Below are 16,511 nucleotides of genomic sequence, written 5' to 3' on the forward strand. Positions count from 1 at the left end.
GAGGAGAAATTTCTTTACAGAGAGAGCAGATAAAGCGGATAGCTGCGATACAATTAGATAAATATTTTGAGAAAACTATGAGGAGCTTTAAGTAGAAAGCAGAGCTCGAAATTTATTTGGATTACCAAGGGCAACCTGTGAGTGGAGCTGTAAGCTACAGGTGAGTTTCGAAATAAATATTCTCCATCCGTATGCTCAGAAGAAAAAGGTATTGTAGTTGGAGAACACAGCGAGAGGGGAGGCGGTGGGGTGCTAGGGAAGAGCTTGCCAGGGCTCTGGATGAGATGATTAGATCTTCACTGGCCCCATGAGAGGTACCTAATGGCTGTAGGAAAGCAATCATGATCCCCTTTTCAGGAGAGGCAGCAGGAAAAAGTCTGTTAAGTGGTAAGAAAATTACTAAGTCTGGGAGCAGCAGTGAAAACAGTGGGAAAAAAATCTGAGGAACAAGATTAACAATTGCTTGAAAAGGAAGATACTAAGGGGTTGGACATCTGTGGGCGTGGGTGGGTGGGGGGTGGAAAAGGAGTTTGCTTACGATTGTTACTTGTTGTATGTTCTACTGAACGTTGTGGGCATGCCATATTGGTGACATTTGTGTGCTGCCCCCAGAAGATCCTCTGCATGTGTTGGTTGTTAATGTAGATGGTGCATTTCCCTCTAAGTTTCGATACACATTTGATCTAGTAAGACAGCCAACATAGTTTTGTCAAGGGAAGACCGCATCCGACCAATCTGATTAAACTCTTTGAAGAAGTAAGAATGTATTATGGGTAATAGATGTGATTTACTTGGACTTCAGAATGCCTTTGATAAGGTACTATATGGGAGGCTGGTTGAGAAGGTGAGAGCCCATGGGATCCAGTGAAAGATGGTAAGCTGGTAAGATGGTAAGATCCAAAATTGGCTTGGCCATAGGAGACAGTGGGTAATGGTAGTGGGTTGTTTTTACAATTGATTGTCTATGACCAGTGGTGTTTCCACAAGGATTGGTGCCAGGACTCTTGATATTTGTAATATGCACAAATAACTTGGATGTAAAAAGCAAGATCAGCAAGTTCACAAATGACATGGAGGTTGGCAGAGTTGTTAATTGCGTGCAAGATAATCTTAGACTGCAGTGAGTCATTGATGTGTTGGTAGAATGGACTGACAAATGGCAAATGGAGTTTAATCCAGACAAACATGAGGTGACATATTTTAGGAGCATTAATGAGGCTACGACTTACAGGATGAATGCAAGAGTCTCTGGGAGTTTGGAGGAACAGAGTGACCTTGGAGTAGAAGTTATTGGCAATACAAATAAATAATATGGTTCAGAAGGCATCTGGGGCTCTGGTCTGGGCATCGAATACAGAAGTAGAGAGCATATGCTCCAGCGTTGTAATCCTTGGTCAGACCTCAATTGCAGAAGTATCTGCAGTCCTGGGCACAAGGGTATAGGCAGAATGTGATAGCATTGGAGAGGGTTCAGTTATGAGGAGAGACTGGAGAAGCTAGCTATGCTCTCTCTGGAGTGCAGAAGGTTAAGAAGGGACATGATTGACATATACGAAATAGAGGGGTAAAGACAGGAGGATCTTCTTCACGTACAGAGCGGCCTGTGCCTGGAATGCACTGCCTGAGAAATTGGCTGAAGCTGGGTGGCTGACAGAATTTAAAGTGTGTTTTTATCAGCATTTCAACTGGTTAGTCATAAAGGGCTATGGACAAGGTGCGGGGTGACAGATTATCAGAGAAAGTTGCCCACTGGTTACCTTGGACATTTGGCTCAATTTATCCATTCCCATGCTATACAATTCTGATTCTAAGAGGCAGGAAAAGCATGATGGGCCAAGTTCCATTACCTTGATGTTATAAATAAAATGATCACCAATGGCAACTGCACCTCAGAATAAAACAACTCAAGCCTTTCCTCTTTTCAAATAATTAATAGAAATTTCATTAAACAATGAACACCATCTGCAGATATTTGTCTATTTTTTAAAAGGATGATTTTTAGGCCAGTAACATAGAGAGCTTCTCTCTTAATTTGGAATGGTTAAATACTCTTTGAATTATAAAATATAATATTGGCAAAAGCAGAACAGCTGAAACTTAACTATAAGGACTTCAAAGGCAGTAGCTATAAGCCTAAACAGCTTGAACTAATATTCTGTTGTGGAAGATGTTGAATGCTTAAGAACAGCTCTCACTAATCAAAACTGCTGATGCAATCAGCTCTGCAGTGCCACAATGAAACAATTTAACTCCAACTGTGGAGTCCATTAAAATTCTCTTCAAAATTAGTTAGGATTCATACTAGTTACTTTTAAAAATTGCTTATTCTTATGCAACACTGGCAAGGGAAAAATTTATTTCCCACAAATACAGGTCTTCAACAACTTCTGATCACTCCAGGAAAATAAAGTTCCAGACTGGTGTATGGCTTCAAAAAAAAAGGACACATTTTTGAAGTTTAAAGTAAGTTCATTATCAAGGTACATATATGTCACCTTATGCAACCCTGAGATTCATTTTCTTATGGGCATACTCAATAAGTCCAATAACCATAAAAGAATCAACGAAAGACTGCACTCAACAGGGCAGACAACCAGTGTCCAAAAGACAACTGTACAAATACAAAGGAGAGAAAAAAGTAAAGAAATAATACTAAATAAATAAGCAAAAAATATCGAGAACATGAGATGAAGAGTCCTTGAAAGTGAGTCCATAGGTTGCAGAAACAGTTCAAAGTTCAAAGTAAAATTTATTATCAGAGTACACATGTCACCACATACAACCCTGTGATTCTTTTTCTGCAGGCATACTTAGCAAATCTATGAAAAAGAGACTATAAACAGGATCTGTAAACATCAGGAACTGTAAACTAAATAAACTGTGCAAATGCAGATAATAAATAGCAATTAATAATAAGCATGAAATACCAAGATAAAAGTCATTAAATTAGGGTAGTTATCCCCTTTTGTTCATGAGCCTGATGGTTGAGGTGTAATAACTGTTCCTGAACTTTCTGGTGTGAGTCCTGAGGCTCCTGTACCTTCCTCCTGATGGCAACAGTGAAAAGAGAGCGTGACATGGGTGGTGGGGGCCCCGATGAGGGAAGCTGCTTTCCTAAGACAATGCTCCATGAAGATGTGCTCAGGTGTGGAGGGCTTTACCCACGATAGACTGGGCCATATCCATTTCTTTGTGTAGGATTTTCTGTTCGAGGTGTTACGTACCCCGTAACTGGGTTGCCAAACCAGCAGAAATGGATCACTCAGTTGGAGTCTGGATTACTAGAACTAAGAAAGTTTTATTAAAGAAACAAGCAACACAGTACTCTAATCAAAAGGATAATGAATGCAACAGTTCAGCAATGATAAACATACATGTACGCACAATTAAGATAACAGGATCAATCAAGCTCTATCATTGTCTAGGGGTAAATGACCAGTTTCAAAGTGACGCAAAGTTCAGTTCAATTTAGTTCAGTTCAGTTCGCAGTAATCGCTGCCGTGGTGATGGACAGTGGGGGGAAGGAGAGAGAGAGCAAAACGAGTGAATATTCAAGGCTTCCACACAGACCTTTGCAGTCAGCTTTCGGGCGAGTCCTTTGTGATGTCATCTGAGGTCACCGACCGTGACCCCTCCGTTTCCAGATACGATTGTTTCTCTGCGGTGAACCCAGCACCCAGGCAAGGGTGGACACACACCAGGTTCCCGCTGATCGTGCTTTTCCACCCTAAGCGTCTATGGCTTGATCCCGCGATCAGCCGTCCAAGAACTTCCCACCGACTTGTGAGAGGCGCACCGCTTCCAGGGTCTCGTTACCTCAGGTGTCGTGTGTGTGTCCTGCCTTAGCGAACCTGTCCCTTTTTATCCCCCTGCTGGGGTATCGCCTGTCCATCACTTCAAACAGTTCAGGGTTCAAAGGAGGAGCCGAGCTTGACAGCTCTCCTTCGCCTTCATTACACATCTCCAAATGCTGCTCCATTGTTTTCCTTATCTCTCTCTCTCTCCTGAAGACAGGTGGCAGACCAACTAATGATCCCACTGGTGCCAGCCCAAGACAGCTAATATCTTCATCGATGTGTATTCTTGTCACACTTCCCCCCTTTAAGGATTTTTACCGGGGGTAAAAATTACAAACATGAATACATTATTTGATACATACAAATATACATCTTTATCAGCTATTTGGCTAATACAACGAGTTTGAAGTTGTCAACACCTGACAGACAGTCAGCCATCACATTTTCTGTTCCTTTTATATGTGTTATTAATAATCCCTTAGACCAGGCTCCAACTTAGCAAACTTCATAGTGGCCAAAAACACTGATGAATTGCGATCAATGTAACCTCTCATTTGGTTTCATCCCGGACCACAATAACAAGGGTCGTCCCATTCCAACTTAGTTTTCTCTCGCAAGGGCTTAGTAGGAGGGGGAGGAGTAGTGGTAGTAACCGCAGAGTTATTGCAAAACTTCCTACAGTACCCCACCATCTCCAAGAACCTTCTGAGGGCCCTCTTGTCTGTCGGGGTTGGGATGTCAGAGATAGCCCGCACTTTAGCTTGCATCGCTGCCAGCTGCCCGTGTCACCGCAATTCCCAGGTAAGAGACCTTCGGGTGGCCGAACTCATTTTTCTCAAGCTTCACTATCAAGCTGGCTTGAGACAGCCGTATTACATTGCCAATACACACCTCTGTGTTCGTCAGCCCTTTAGTCACTGAATTACTCATTCTATAGGGCTGCGGCTCGCTAGGCCGGCCTAGTGTAACAAACACCACCCAACGTCCCAGTTCTTTGCATCGCCTCGGGACAATCAAACACACGTGTGTGAGTCGTTTAATTACTTCTCCTAAAGAGTCGCTTTGTTCGGGGATTAAGGGAGAGACCTTATCAGCAGAGCTGGCCAAAACAATAGCCTTCTCCCATCTGGTCGATACTATACTCATCTTTTCAAAATGGTTTTTTTCTCTTATCAGGGGGACCCTAGCTTCATTGATTTCTGCGCTAACACCGACTAGGTTTGTTAGTATATCAAAAGCTTGTGACCGTCTCAGTTCGCGTCGGCCATAATCAATAACGTCCTTCCTCCTGGGCAGCCGGTAAACCTCTTTCATGATTCCACCAACTGTTTCCTCTAGCACCGCAAAATGTCCACCGGGGGGTACCTTGGGGGCCAGGTTAAAAACCTCATCCCCATAACTCTTTTGCACCACCCCCCATTCCTCATCTGTGGGCACGGTACTTGGTCTCCCTTCCTTCCTTAGCACTTCCTCCTCCACACAATAGCCTAGTAGTTCCCTTGTTAAGTCTGTGTCAGAGAGAGCTGTCTCTGCCAAAACCATCAGCCCCTCGTCTCGCTCCTGCGCCTGCACAAATTCTTTCCTGGCTAATGCTAAGTCTGTCTCAGCTCCCTCACTACCTCTTGTTTCACTACACTCCTTCTTTTCACTTTCTACCCCCTTCTCGTACAAGGCTGGCAGAAACATCTCAGCTAAATTTACTATTGCGGTCCCGTGATGAACCTGTGAGTCCATGGGCGGGGCCTCAATGCTAACAGGCTGATCTGTCAATCTCACTGCTGGGAACACGATTCCCCCCGTGAGGTCATTACCGAGCAAGACTTCCACGCCTTTCATCGGTAATTCGGGCCTCACCCCGATCGTGACTAGTCCAGAGACCAGGTTGCTTTGTAGGTGTACCTGGTGGAAAGGGACTGTCTCTGTCCCTTCTCCAATACCTTTGACCTTGACCTCCCCAGTCTGGGTCTCTGAGCTAAACTCTAATACACTCTTCAGTATCAGTGACTGACATGCTCCCGTGTCTCTCCAGATCCGCACTGGAACTGGTTTTAACCCCTCCTTCACCGACACCAATCCGGCCGAGATAAACCTCTCGCGCCCTTCCTGAACTTTGGCAGACCTGTCCTGTCCTAGCGGTTCGTTTACCAGCTCGATACAGCCAGTCAAAACCGCCGTTTTTCCTTTTCCCGTCTCCTTCTTTGGGGCAAAGCACCTGGACGCAAAGTGTCCGACTTTCCCGCAATTATAACAGACAACCCCAGGGGACTTCCTACCAGACTGCTCCCGGTCTACCTTATCCTTCTCGTTAGTCCCCGGCTTACTTTCTGACTTTTCTGGCGGACTCTCCCCGCTGTCCTGACTACCCTTCTGGTAGCCTTTACTTGGGGCAAACTTCATTTTATGCGTCAACGCATACTCATCCGCTAACTTAGCAGTTGCGGCTAACGTGGCTGCCTCTTTCTCATCTAGGTAGGGTCTCATACCCTCAGGGACACAACCTTTAAACTGCTCAATCAGGATCAGCTGTAGCAGTCTGTCATAATCCCCCTCTACCCCCTTCGAGGTGCACCAACGCTCACAATATGTCTGCATCACAACAGTGGTGTCATCAGCAAACTTAAATATGGTATTAGGACTCTGATTAGCCACATAGTCACAAGTTGTAAGTGTGCGCCTTGCTAAAGTAAAAATGAAACTAACGTATATACATTCCGGACTCCTTTGTTTCTCTTTCAATTAGATTTATGTTTTGGAGTTACAAAACATTAACAGATGAGTGCAGTATATTTGAAAGTGAAACAGGAAGGGATGTACAGGTTGCCCCCGCTATCCAAAGGTACAGCGTTCCTATGAAACGGTTCATAAGCCGGAATGTCATAAAGTGAATAAGCAATTACCATTTATTAATATGGGAAAAATTCTTGAGCGTTCCCGGACCCAAAAAATAACCTACAAAATCATGCCAAATAACACATAAAACCTAAACAGTAACATATAGTAAAAGCAGGAATGATATGATAAATACACAGCCTAAATAAAGTAGAAATACTTTTCTGCAGCACTGTCTAGCGCAGTGAAAATCTCGCGGAAGCGCTCTCGGCAGAAACGCGGCGCAAGCACTCTCGGCAGAAACAATCTCTCCAGTAACCTTTAATCATACCAAATAACACGTAAAAATACACAGCCTATGTAAAGTAGAAATAATGTATGTACAGTGTAGTATCACTTACCGAAATCGGTAAGACTCCAATAAATTGCAGTTTCGTCACAGTTAAACACTTGCTTATACGAATAACCACCTGGCGCAATTAGCAATCGCCTCGGATCTGGGCCGACATTTACATGCCGGGTGGCACCTAATTAATCAGCTTGTTCATTTTGGCTTTTTTCTTAAAGATGTGCCGGGTGCGTCCTGACTACCGCTGCACCCCGCATTCTTTGTGGCCTGGTATCGGTTTGCGGCCTAGAGGTTGGGGACCACTGCTTAAGCTATGAAGCTGCCCTCGCCTCAGAAAACGATCAAACCACCCATGACTACCTTTAAGTTCCACTTTCACAACACTTTCATCACCATCATCCAGTGCTTTCTGTTTCAGCTTATTAAAAAGACTGACTGATTTCTCAAGCATAAGAAAACTTAACGGAACACCATACCTTGTGCACCCATCAATCCACTCAAGCAATAGACTTTCCATTTTATTCGTTATTGGATGCCAACTAAGAGAGACCACTTTGCTACGAGCAGAACCAACAATAACATCGGCAGCTTTCAAAATTCTTTCTCTTTGCGTATAAATAATGTGAATGGTGGATGCAGGCAAGTTCAACGCGCGGACCATGTTCTTACTTCGTTCACCATGATCAAATGCTTAATTATGTCTAGTTTTACGCTAAGTGTAACACCCTTATGAGCTCTTTTAGGCTTTTCCGATACCTTAGAACTCATCTTGCTAATGGATGCACAAAATAAGTCGAGATAAAGCACGTGTTTAAGCAATGCCGGCTAGAATGCAGTTCCAGGGGAGGAGCTTGGCTGTTCAGGCGCGCGCTGCTTTTTTTCGTAACAATGAAAGCACCTTCTGTTAGCGAAAGCAGGTAACTAATGTAGGTCTTTCGTAACAGCGAGGTGTTGTAAAGCAAACGTTCGGAAAACGGGGCCACCCGTTCGTAATTGAGGAGAATCATGAGGTGGAGCTCTTTTCGTGGATCTTCATCTCTACTTTTCCTTTCTGAGTTGGAGATTATGGGCTCGAGGGATGAAGTAATCTACGCAAGTTGCAGCCATGCTTCTTTCAGAGAATATACAACGCTGGCACCTGGGGTTTTAATGAGGGATATAAATGCTTAAGGTGGCAGCTAGATTTCTTGTCATGCCAGCTGCACTGGGGGAGTGTTAACTTCTTTTGATTGCAGTTTGAGGTGTAATTGCCCAGGTAAGTGATGAGATCTATTTAAAAATTCTGATGCTTGTCGATGAATGTTCGGAAATCAGGAAGAAAATAATATTCATGGAAGACTACATCTATGATCTGTACAACACCCTCAGTGCACTGGATGAACTCAGCAGGTCAGGCAGCATCAGTTAGAAACGATGAGTCGACGTTTCGGGCCGGAACCCTTTGTCAGGACTGAAGAATGAAAGATGGGGAAGGATTTGAAGAATGCATAATCGTAAGTGCTACACCTGTCCCTAATCCTCATCTCTTGCAACGCTTTCTGCAGGGATCGGTCCCTCCGTGACTCCCTTATCCGCACGTCCATCCCCACTGATCTCCCACCCAGCACTTATCCCTGTAAGTGTAAGTGCTACACCTGTCCCTACACCTCATCTCTTGCAACCATTCAGGGCCCCAAACAGTCCTTCCAGGTGAGACAACACTTCACTTGTGAGTCTGTTGGGGTCATCTATTGCATGCGGTGCTCCCGGTGCGGTCTCCTCTACATCGGTGAAACCCGACGCAGATTGGGGGACCGCTTCGTCAGGCACATCCGCTCCGTCCGCCAAAACAGACAGGATCTCCCAGTAGCCACCCACTTCAACTCTGCTTCCCATTCCCATTCAGATATGTCCATACATGGCCTCCTCTACTGCCATGATGAGGCTAAACTCAGGTTGGAGGAGCAACATCTCATATACCGTCTAGGTAGTCTCCAGCTCCTTGGTATGAACATAGAATTCTCCAACTTCCGGTAATTCCCTCCCCCTCCCTTCCTCTATCCCTATTTCACTCTGCCCCCTCCCCCAGCTCCCTCATGGTTCTGCCTCCTTCTTCTACCACCCATTGTTTTCAGGGCTATAACGTCAATGCTTCCCCTCCCCCACCCCTTTGTCTTTCAAATTACTGGTCTTTCAACTGAAGCTACAAGCAGTCTTCAAATCCTTCCCCATCTTTCATTCTTCAGTCCTGACAAAGGGTTCTGGCCCGAAACGTCGACTCATCGTTTCTAACTGATGCTGCCTGACCTGCTGAGTTCATCCAGCGTACTGAAAGTGTTGCTTTGATCACAGCATCTGCAGATTATTTTGTGTCTATGATCTGTACCATGGCCACAATATACAAGCAACTTGTCCAGTTCATTTCTGGTCAACCCTTACCATATCCCTACCCACCATGCCACCTCTTCTGAAGATGCTGATTATTGAGAATTACCAATGAAGCGTCAATGGGGAGTAAATGTACTCTGTTGCTGAAAATGTACACTGGTACATTTGCTTAATATTTAAGTCTGATATTTATCTTTTAGATCCTGGTATATGCAAATATAAACCGCTTCATTATTAAATGATGGTAACAGCATCAAATTCTAGGCAGTCCAAGTGAACTTCCCCAAATCCAACCTTATGTTGGAAGGAACACACATAAAAGTTGCTGGTGAATGCAGCAGGCCAGGCAGCATCTCTAGGAAGAGGTGCAGTTGATGTTTCAGGCCGAGACCCTTCGTGACGAAGCACATCTCTTCCTAGAGATGCTGCCTGGCCTGCTGCGTTCACCAGCAACGTTTATGTGTGTTGCTTGAATTTCCAGCATCTGCAGAATTCCTGTTGCTTATGTTGGAAGGAAGGTCTTTGCAGAAGTGCTGAAAATGGCTATGGCCAGGACATTGTTCTGAGCAACTCCTGTAGCAGTTGCCTGGACCTCAGGTAATTGGTATGACTTGAGACAAATAAATGTAGAATTTTCATATAGGTTCTATTGAAAGTACCCTGCCTGTGCAGGAACCTAAGAAGCTGCAGAGAGTGAAGAATTCAGCCCATATATCACTGATACATCCCTCCCCCACCATCGGCAATACTTACATGAGGCCTGCCTTAAGCATGCAACATCCATCATCAAAGATCCTTGCTAGTGGAGCCATGCCATCTCCTTGCAGCCATCATCATGCAAAAGCTTGAAGACCCACACCACGAAGTTCAAGAACACCTGCTCCCCTTCAACTGTGTGGTTCTTGAAGCAACGCACACAACCCTAATTACTCCCTCACTATAACAACATTATGATCACTTCTCACTACTACAGACTTTCTTTTTATTTTTGTTCTAATTGTGTTCTTTCTTGGACAATTTTGTATCACTTATGTCTAAGTTACGTTTATCTTATGATTGTTGTGTATCTTTTGCTATTTGCCTGTGATTCTGCTGCAAGAAAGATTTTCATTGCACTTGTCCATATAAATGCTTGTGCATATGACAATAAACTTGATTTCAACTTTCCAATATATAAATCTAAAGAAAATTAATGTCACTGGAAATCTCAAAGGTTTGAGAATCAGGAAAAATGAAATCCTTTAAAAGGCTAGCTATGCAACAACCCTGTGCAACCAATTAGTTCCATAAATGCTGATGTCGTATTGGTACCTCAGCCAAGTTGTTTTTCCACCCCTACCCCAGGCCCAGAGAGTCAGAGTTAAACAGCACGTAAAATGCCCTTTGGCCTTTCTCACCTATGCCAGCTAAGGTGACTTCCTAAACTGGTCCATTTTGCCAGCATTTAGCCCAAGTTCCTTGAAAACTTTCCTATTCATGAATCTATCCAAATATCTTTGAAACATAATTATATCTGCCACTATAGCTTTCTCTTGTAGCTTGCTCTATATACCCACTACCTTCTGTATAAAAACATTGCCCTCAGCTCCCCTTTGTATTTTCCCTCTCACCATTAATCTATGACTAGCTAGTTTTAGCCTCTCCTACCTTGGGAAACAGGATTGTGACCATCTATCTCATCTATGCCCCTCATGATTTTATAAACTTTCATAAGGTCACCTCCTTCGCTCCATGGAAAATTATCCCAGGTTTTCCAGCCTCTGCTTAGAACTTAAGCACGCCATCCATGTTTTTAATAGCTTTACTTCTGCAATATAGCTCTTGGAAAATAATGTATTTTAACCACCTTAAATTGTAATTTAAGCAAGTTCTGGTATCACTTCAGCACAAAATCTTAATAGGAATCCCAATGGGAGATGCTGTGTTGAATATCCTGTTTTGGGCAATGAAAGAAATTGAAGCAAACATCTGTGACAGAAGTTCCATTTATCAGCTTTCCCAGTAACTGGGGAATAAAGTGTAGGATCCCGGAAAAAAGATGAAGCAATCTTGAAATGAGAAAAGAATATTCATGAGTACATTAAATGCTTAAAAATGTCTGCTTTTTAATTGAAAATTACTGTATATAGCTGATGTAACCTCCTGGAAAGCCTCAGGCTCGCTCAGCTCGCTTTTGTCTAGGGGGAGCAGCCTTCGGCCCCGCCAATCTGTGTAATCAAGTTTGTGTGGATGCTGTGTGATGTACCCCACCACACCAAAAAACAGACAGTACACTATATGCGATTAAATGATTACACTTTATAACTCTTACTTTGACTATATGGATAGTAAAGGACCAAAATAAGAACTGTTTAAAAAAAAGAAAAAGGCACCATTATTATTAACCAGTTCGTGCACACATTGTTGGAGCTCTTACAGAACCGGGTCCCCCTTCCTCCAGTCGATGTCCTCCGAACTCTGCCGACCCACGAATGGGACCACCCTCGGTGACCGACCAAACGCTCTACTCCAGTCTGTCCATGTCTCCTCTCCTTGCCGAAGACCCTGGGCCTCAGACTCCTGCTCAAAGTCCGTTCTGTCTCCCAGCTTACAGCATCTCTCAGGTCACGTCTCCTCTCGCTGTCCCCATCACGCCTTCTCACCGAAGCCCGCGAAAGACAATAGCTTTCACACACAAGAAAGAATAACATCTATCCCAATTGGTTAGCAAGTGAATACAATTCCCGTAATCAGTAATTATAACCCAAACAAGCTGCTACCGTTAACTCAGCAGTTAACACTACAGAGAAGCTATTTTATTATAACTTAACAAAGAAGCCATTTTATTAGCCTTAGCAAATAACATGAAGGAAGAAACCCTTACACTGACATTTCACACACACCATATACAGTTAAATAAAAGTTTCTTCTTTGTACTAGCTGATCAGTAAACTAAGCTTCTCAAAGTTTTACATTTTATGGAAATTGCATTGTAAGCTTTTTAAAAAAAAAACAAAGGGAAAATATGATCACTCTGAGGTTTCAAATCTAATGCAAAAACAACCCCAAGAATGAACAGCAGTGAAGCTGCACCTTAGTACATGGATTTTAATCTCTTTTGTTATCAATGAGGAAACAATTCAAGGACTTTCCAAAAACTGTATGATAAAGACTAAGGCTTCCACCCACTCGTGGGGATCCCGACACTCAAAAAGACTTGAATCTGCACATTGGTGGCACATAGAAGCCCTGTGTATACTGCAGAGGCTGTGTACCACTTCACAGACTGCACACCTCTCCCATACTCCTACGTGTCTACTGCCTAACTTGTGGCTGAACCAGGAGATCCCACATTAGGTTCTGAGTTGGATGCTGAAACCAGAGAACTGAAGTAGAAAATAATCATGGTTGATATTGTACTGCCAACGAAGAAAGGTCTTCCATTCTACCCTCTCCCCCTTTCGTATTAATGGTATCAAAATTCCCTCTGAAAAGGCTTTTTAAAGTCATTGCTGGGATAACAGCATGGAGAATAAAACAATGCCAAGAATGTTCCTGAAAGATCAAGTCCAAAATGAGCAAGATCAGTCATAACATATTCAGTTTTGCAGGTTAATAATTATCTGTAATGTGCTAGTTGGCAGCATCTCCTCAGAGTGAAAATTCTAATTGAAGTTCAGACTGTAAGTTTTAAAAACACTAAATATTTTAATCTGACAACATCAATCTCCTCTTGTGCTTCCACACTGAATACATAACAACACAAAATCAGACAGCCCTGTTTACAATGTGGAATATGCTTGCTGTTTCATCTTCCAGGACCTCAAGAGCCGGAGGGATGTTGCACCATCATTTACATCATGAGTTTTTCTTGGTAATTCATTTGGGTTGAGATCAAAACTATTTATACTTTCATATCTTTTCACTATTTCCTACATTCCCCAAGGCAAGAATTTCCTTTGCATATAGACATAATTCTATTCCTAAGCCAACAATGATAAGCAATGTGAAATGACAATTTGAAAAATGCAACTTATTTTTGAGCACTATTTTCCTATTAACAATTATACGTCAAGCGAACTAACAGTGTGCTGAATTATGGGAAATCTTCTAAATTAATATCTTCTTTGTCTGAAATGCAAGCTCAAAGATAGACAGACCTCACTTCTGACCCAAGTGAGATTTAAGATATGATTGAATAAACTGCACTTAGATATCTGACTCAAATCACCTTGTCCTTCACCATTGCTATCTGTAATACTTCTGTTGGAGCCTATGACCCACAGTTTAATGGTATTTTTTTTGGGCCAGTTGAGCGATCCAGCGCTTTGCTGATTCCAAGAAGGTTCTGGGAGCTGAGCAGACTTGAAGCCAAGAAGCTTAGAAACAAGCCAATGATCAACTTCGTTTCTCACCGATCTCGCCGATTACAACATTGAGGAAGATTCAAACATTGAGGTGAGTGTAGAAGGCAAGCAAGTGTTCAGCGTTGTCTACCAGCCTCTCATTCGCTGCTGCCGGAAGAAGGTGTCTGTTTGTGACACTCTCTCGCTCTCCGCTTCCGAGGGAAAGCCCCTACGTTCAAACGGTCTCTCTTTCGCTCGATGCCATCGGAAGATGGTACCAAAGTTCTGGGTCTGTGGTTTGTGGATTGGACTAATGAACACCAAGCCGAACTGAATATGGCCTCTTTCAATGCCGTGTTTTATTTTCTGTGTTTTCACCGTTTGCGCGATTTTTTTTGCACTTGGTGGTGCTGATGTTCTTGTTGCTTTTGCACAATTTTTTTGCGCGTGGGAGGGAGGTTGACGGTTGTGTTGCCATTTAGATGATTTGTTTCCTTGCACGGGAGAGGTTGATATTCTTGTTGAGGTTTGTGCGATTTTTTTTATGTGTATGGTAGGTGGATTTATGTTCTTGTAGCCATTTGCGCGATTTTGTTTTTGCATGGGGGGGGTGTTGATGTTTTTCTTTGAACGGGTTCCATTTCTTTGATTCATGGCTGTGGCTGACAGCAAGGAAGAAGATAAATGTACTTTGAACTCTTTGAATATCCTAGGAGTCGCCACTGACCAGAAACAATGGCAACTAACAATGTACAATTCGGGCAACATCTGTGGGAGCGGGGGCAAAGGGGGGCAAGGAAGAAGCGAGTAGGGAGAGAAATTGTCAATGTTTCAGAAAGAGATCCCGCAAGGTATTCAGGTCATCAGTAGATTGCATTTCACTGGCTCTTCACTCAACCCCCAAACACTTTGACAGCGAAGAAGCATACATTTGGATGCTCTTCATTGATTACAACTCACTGTTTAATACTATTATTTCTAAAAAAAACTATCAATAGGCTTCAACTCCTGAGCCTCAATACCTCCTTATATAACTGGATCCTCGATTTCCTCACTTGTAGACCCCGACCCCAACCAGTTCAGATTGACAACAACATCCCCTCCACAACTCTCTCAACACAGGTGCACCACAAGGCTGGGTGCCTACCCCCTGCTCTACTCACTTCACATTTATGACTGTGAGGCTAAGCACAGCTCCAATGCCATATTTATGTTTGCCGACGACATTACTGTCATTGGCCAAATCAAGAGTGGTGACGAATCAGCACATAGGACGGAGAATGAAAATCTGTCTGAATGGTGCCACAACACTAACCTCTCACTCAATGTCAGCAAGACCCAGGAGATGATTATTGACTTCAGGAGGAGGAAACTGAAGGTCCATGAGCTAGTGCTCACTGGGGCATCAGAGGTGCAGATGATCAGCAAATTTAAATTCCTCTGTGTTATCATTTAAGAGGATCTGTCCTGGGTCCAGCAAGTAAGTGGCATTATGAAGAAAGCATGGCAATGCCTCTACTTGCTTAGTTGTTTATGAAGATTCGGCATGTCAGCTAAAACTTTGACAACCTGAAAACCCTACAAAAAGGAATGGATACCGCCCAGTCAGTCATGAGACTTCCGGTTTAAGATGGTATTATCGAAGTACAGCAACGATTTGCTGGCAGCAAAAAACCACGATGAACTACTTTATTAATCACACTTTTTCTTGAAAACGATCACTGCAATCACTAGCCTGTAATTTCTCTTTCAGAGCCAAGCTTTTGAACCACCAGTGCAACCTGGCATTTTTGTGGTGTGAACCAAAGACTCGAAAATGCAGGACGGTTGCAGTGTAGTGTGTACGGGCTGAATCAAGGCTGTAGGACTCATGCCTGGAATGAGCAGGGAGGCAATTCAAAGCAGCAGAACTGATGTGAGGCAGAGCTGAGGAGGTGAGGCCCAGGCCTTAGAGTGAGGAACAAGCCAAGATTTGACTGATTTAAGCACCAGGTCGAGTTGGAAAGGTCAGGTAGGGGCCGATTTGAGGCAGGTCAGTCCCAGGCCTGAGAGCATATCGAAGTGACAGGGCCCCAGTCTGAGACTAAGGACTGCCCTGCTGTTTAGCTGATTTAAGTGCTGGGCCAGACTGAAAAGGTCAGGGTGTCAAGGCTGGAGGTGAGGGACAGGCCAGTGTTCAGCCCACTGCTCTACGAGGTTTATTTGTCTCTGAGGCTGTAGCCTGCAGCTAACAGACTCCTTGATAAACTGTGATGGTCTTCACGGCTGTGGACTCACTGACATGTACGTCAATTTTGAATAATATTTCCTCTTTTTTTTTCCCTGCACACTGGGTGTTTTGACGGTCTTGTTTTTTTTCCATGGGTTCTATTGGGTTTCTTTGTTTTGTGACTGCCTGTAAGGAGACAGATCTCAAGGTTGTATATAGTATACATTGATAATAAATGTACTTTGAACTTTGAGTAAAGCCCTCTCCATGATTGAGCACATCTACTTCAAGCATTGTCGCACAAAAGACGTCTACAGTATACAGGACATTCAAGAGTGTCAGGGAAGTGAAGTTTGTGCAGTGAAAATTACGTCTGAGAAGGTGCTCAGGAAGCTTAATGCTCTGAGGGCGGATAAATCTCCTGGACCTGATGGAATGCACCCTCGGGTTCTGAAGGAAATAGCTGGAGAGATTGCGGAGGCATTAACGATGATCTTTCAAGAATCGATGCATTGTACTGGATGACTAGAAAACTGCAAACGTTACTCCACTATAAGAAGGGTGGGAGGCAGCAGAAAGGAAACTATAGACTTGTTAGCCTCACATCAGTGGTTGCAAGGTTGTTGGAGTTGATG

The 16,511-nt window shown here is 43.5% G+C and overlaps 1 protein-coding gene across 3 annotated transcripts in view; it reads right to left on the bottom strand.

The window, feature by feature from the left end:
- The window catches only part of kdm4b (lysine (K)-specific demethylase 4B), a 550,987-nt gene that overhangs the window by 41,024 nt on the left and 493,452 nt on the right, over positions 1-16,511 (bottom strand). The window contains exon 19 of one of the 3 annotated variants that reach the window (XM_072244642.1): positions 3,416-4,099. The exons of the other annotated variants lie outside the window; for them this stretch is intronic. Within the exon in view, the coding sequence (XP_072100743.1) occupies positions 3,818-4,099 (282 nt within the window). The 3' untranslated portion in view covers positions 3,416-3,817. Of the gene's footprint in view, positions 1-3,415; positions 4,100-16,511 lie in introns of those variants that run through there. 3 annotated transcript variants of the gene reach the window in all.

Source organism: Mobula birostris, chromosome 26 (assembly GCF_030028105.1).
Source record: "Mobula birostris isolate sMobBir1 chromosome 26, sMobBir1.hap1, whole genome shotgun sequence".
Lineage (NCBI taxonomy): Eukaryota > Metazoa > Chordata > Chondrichthyes > Myliobatiformes > Myliobatidae > Mobula > Mobula birostris.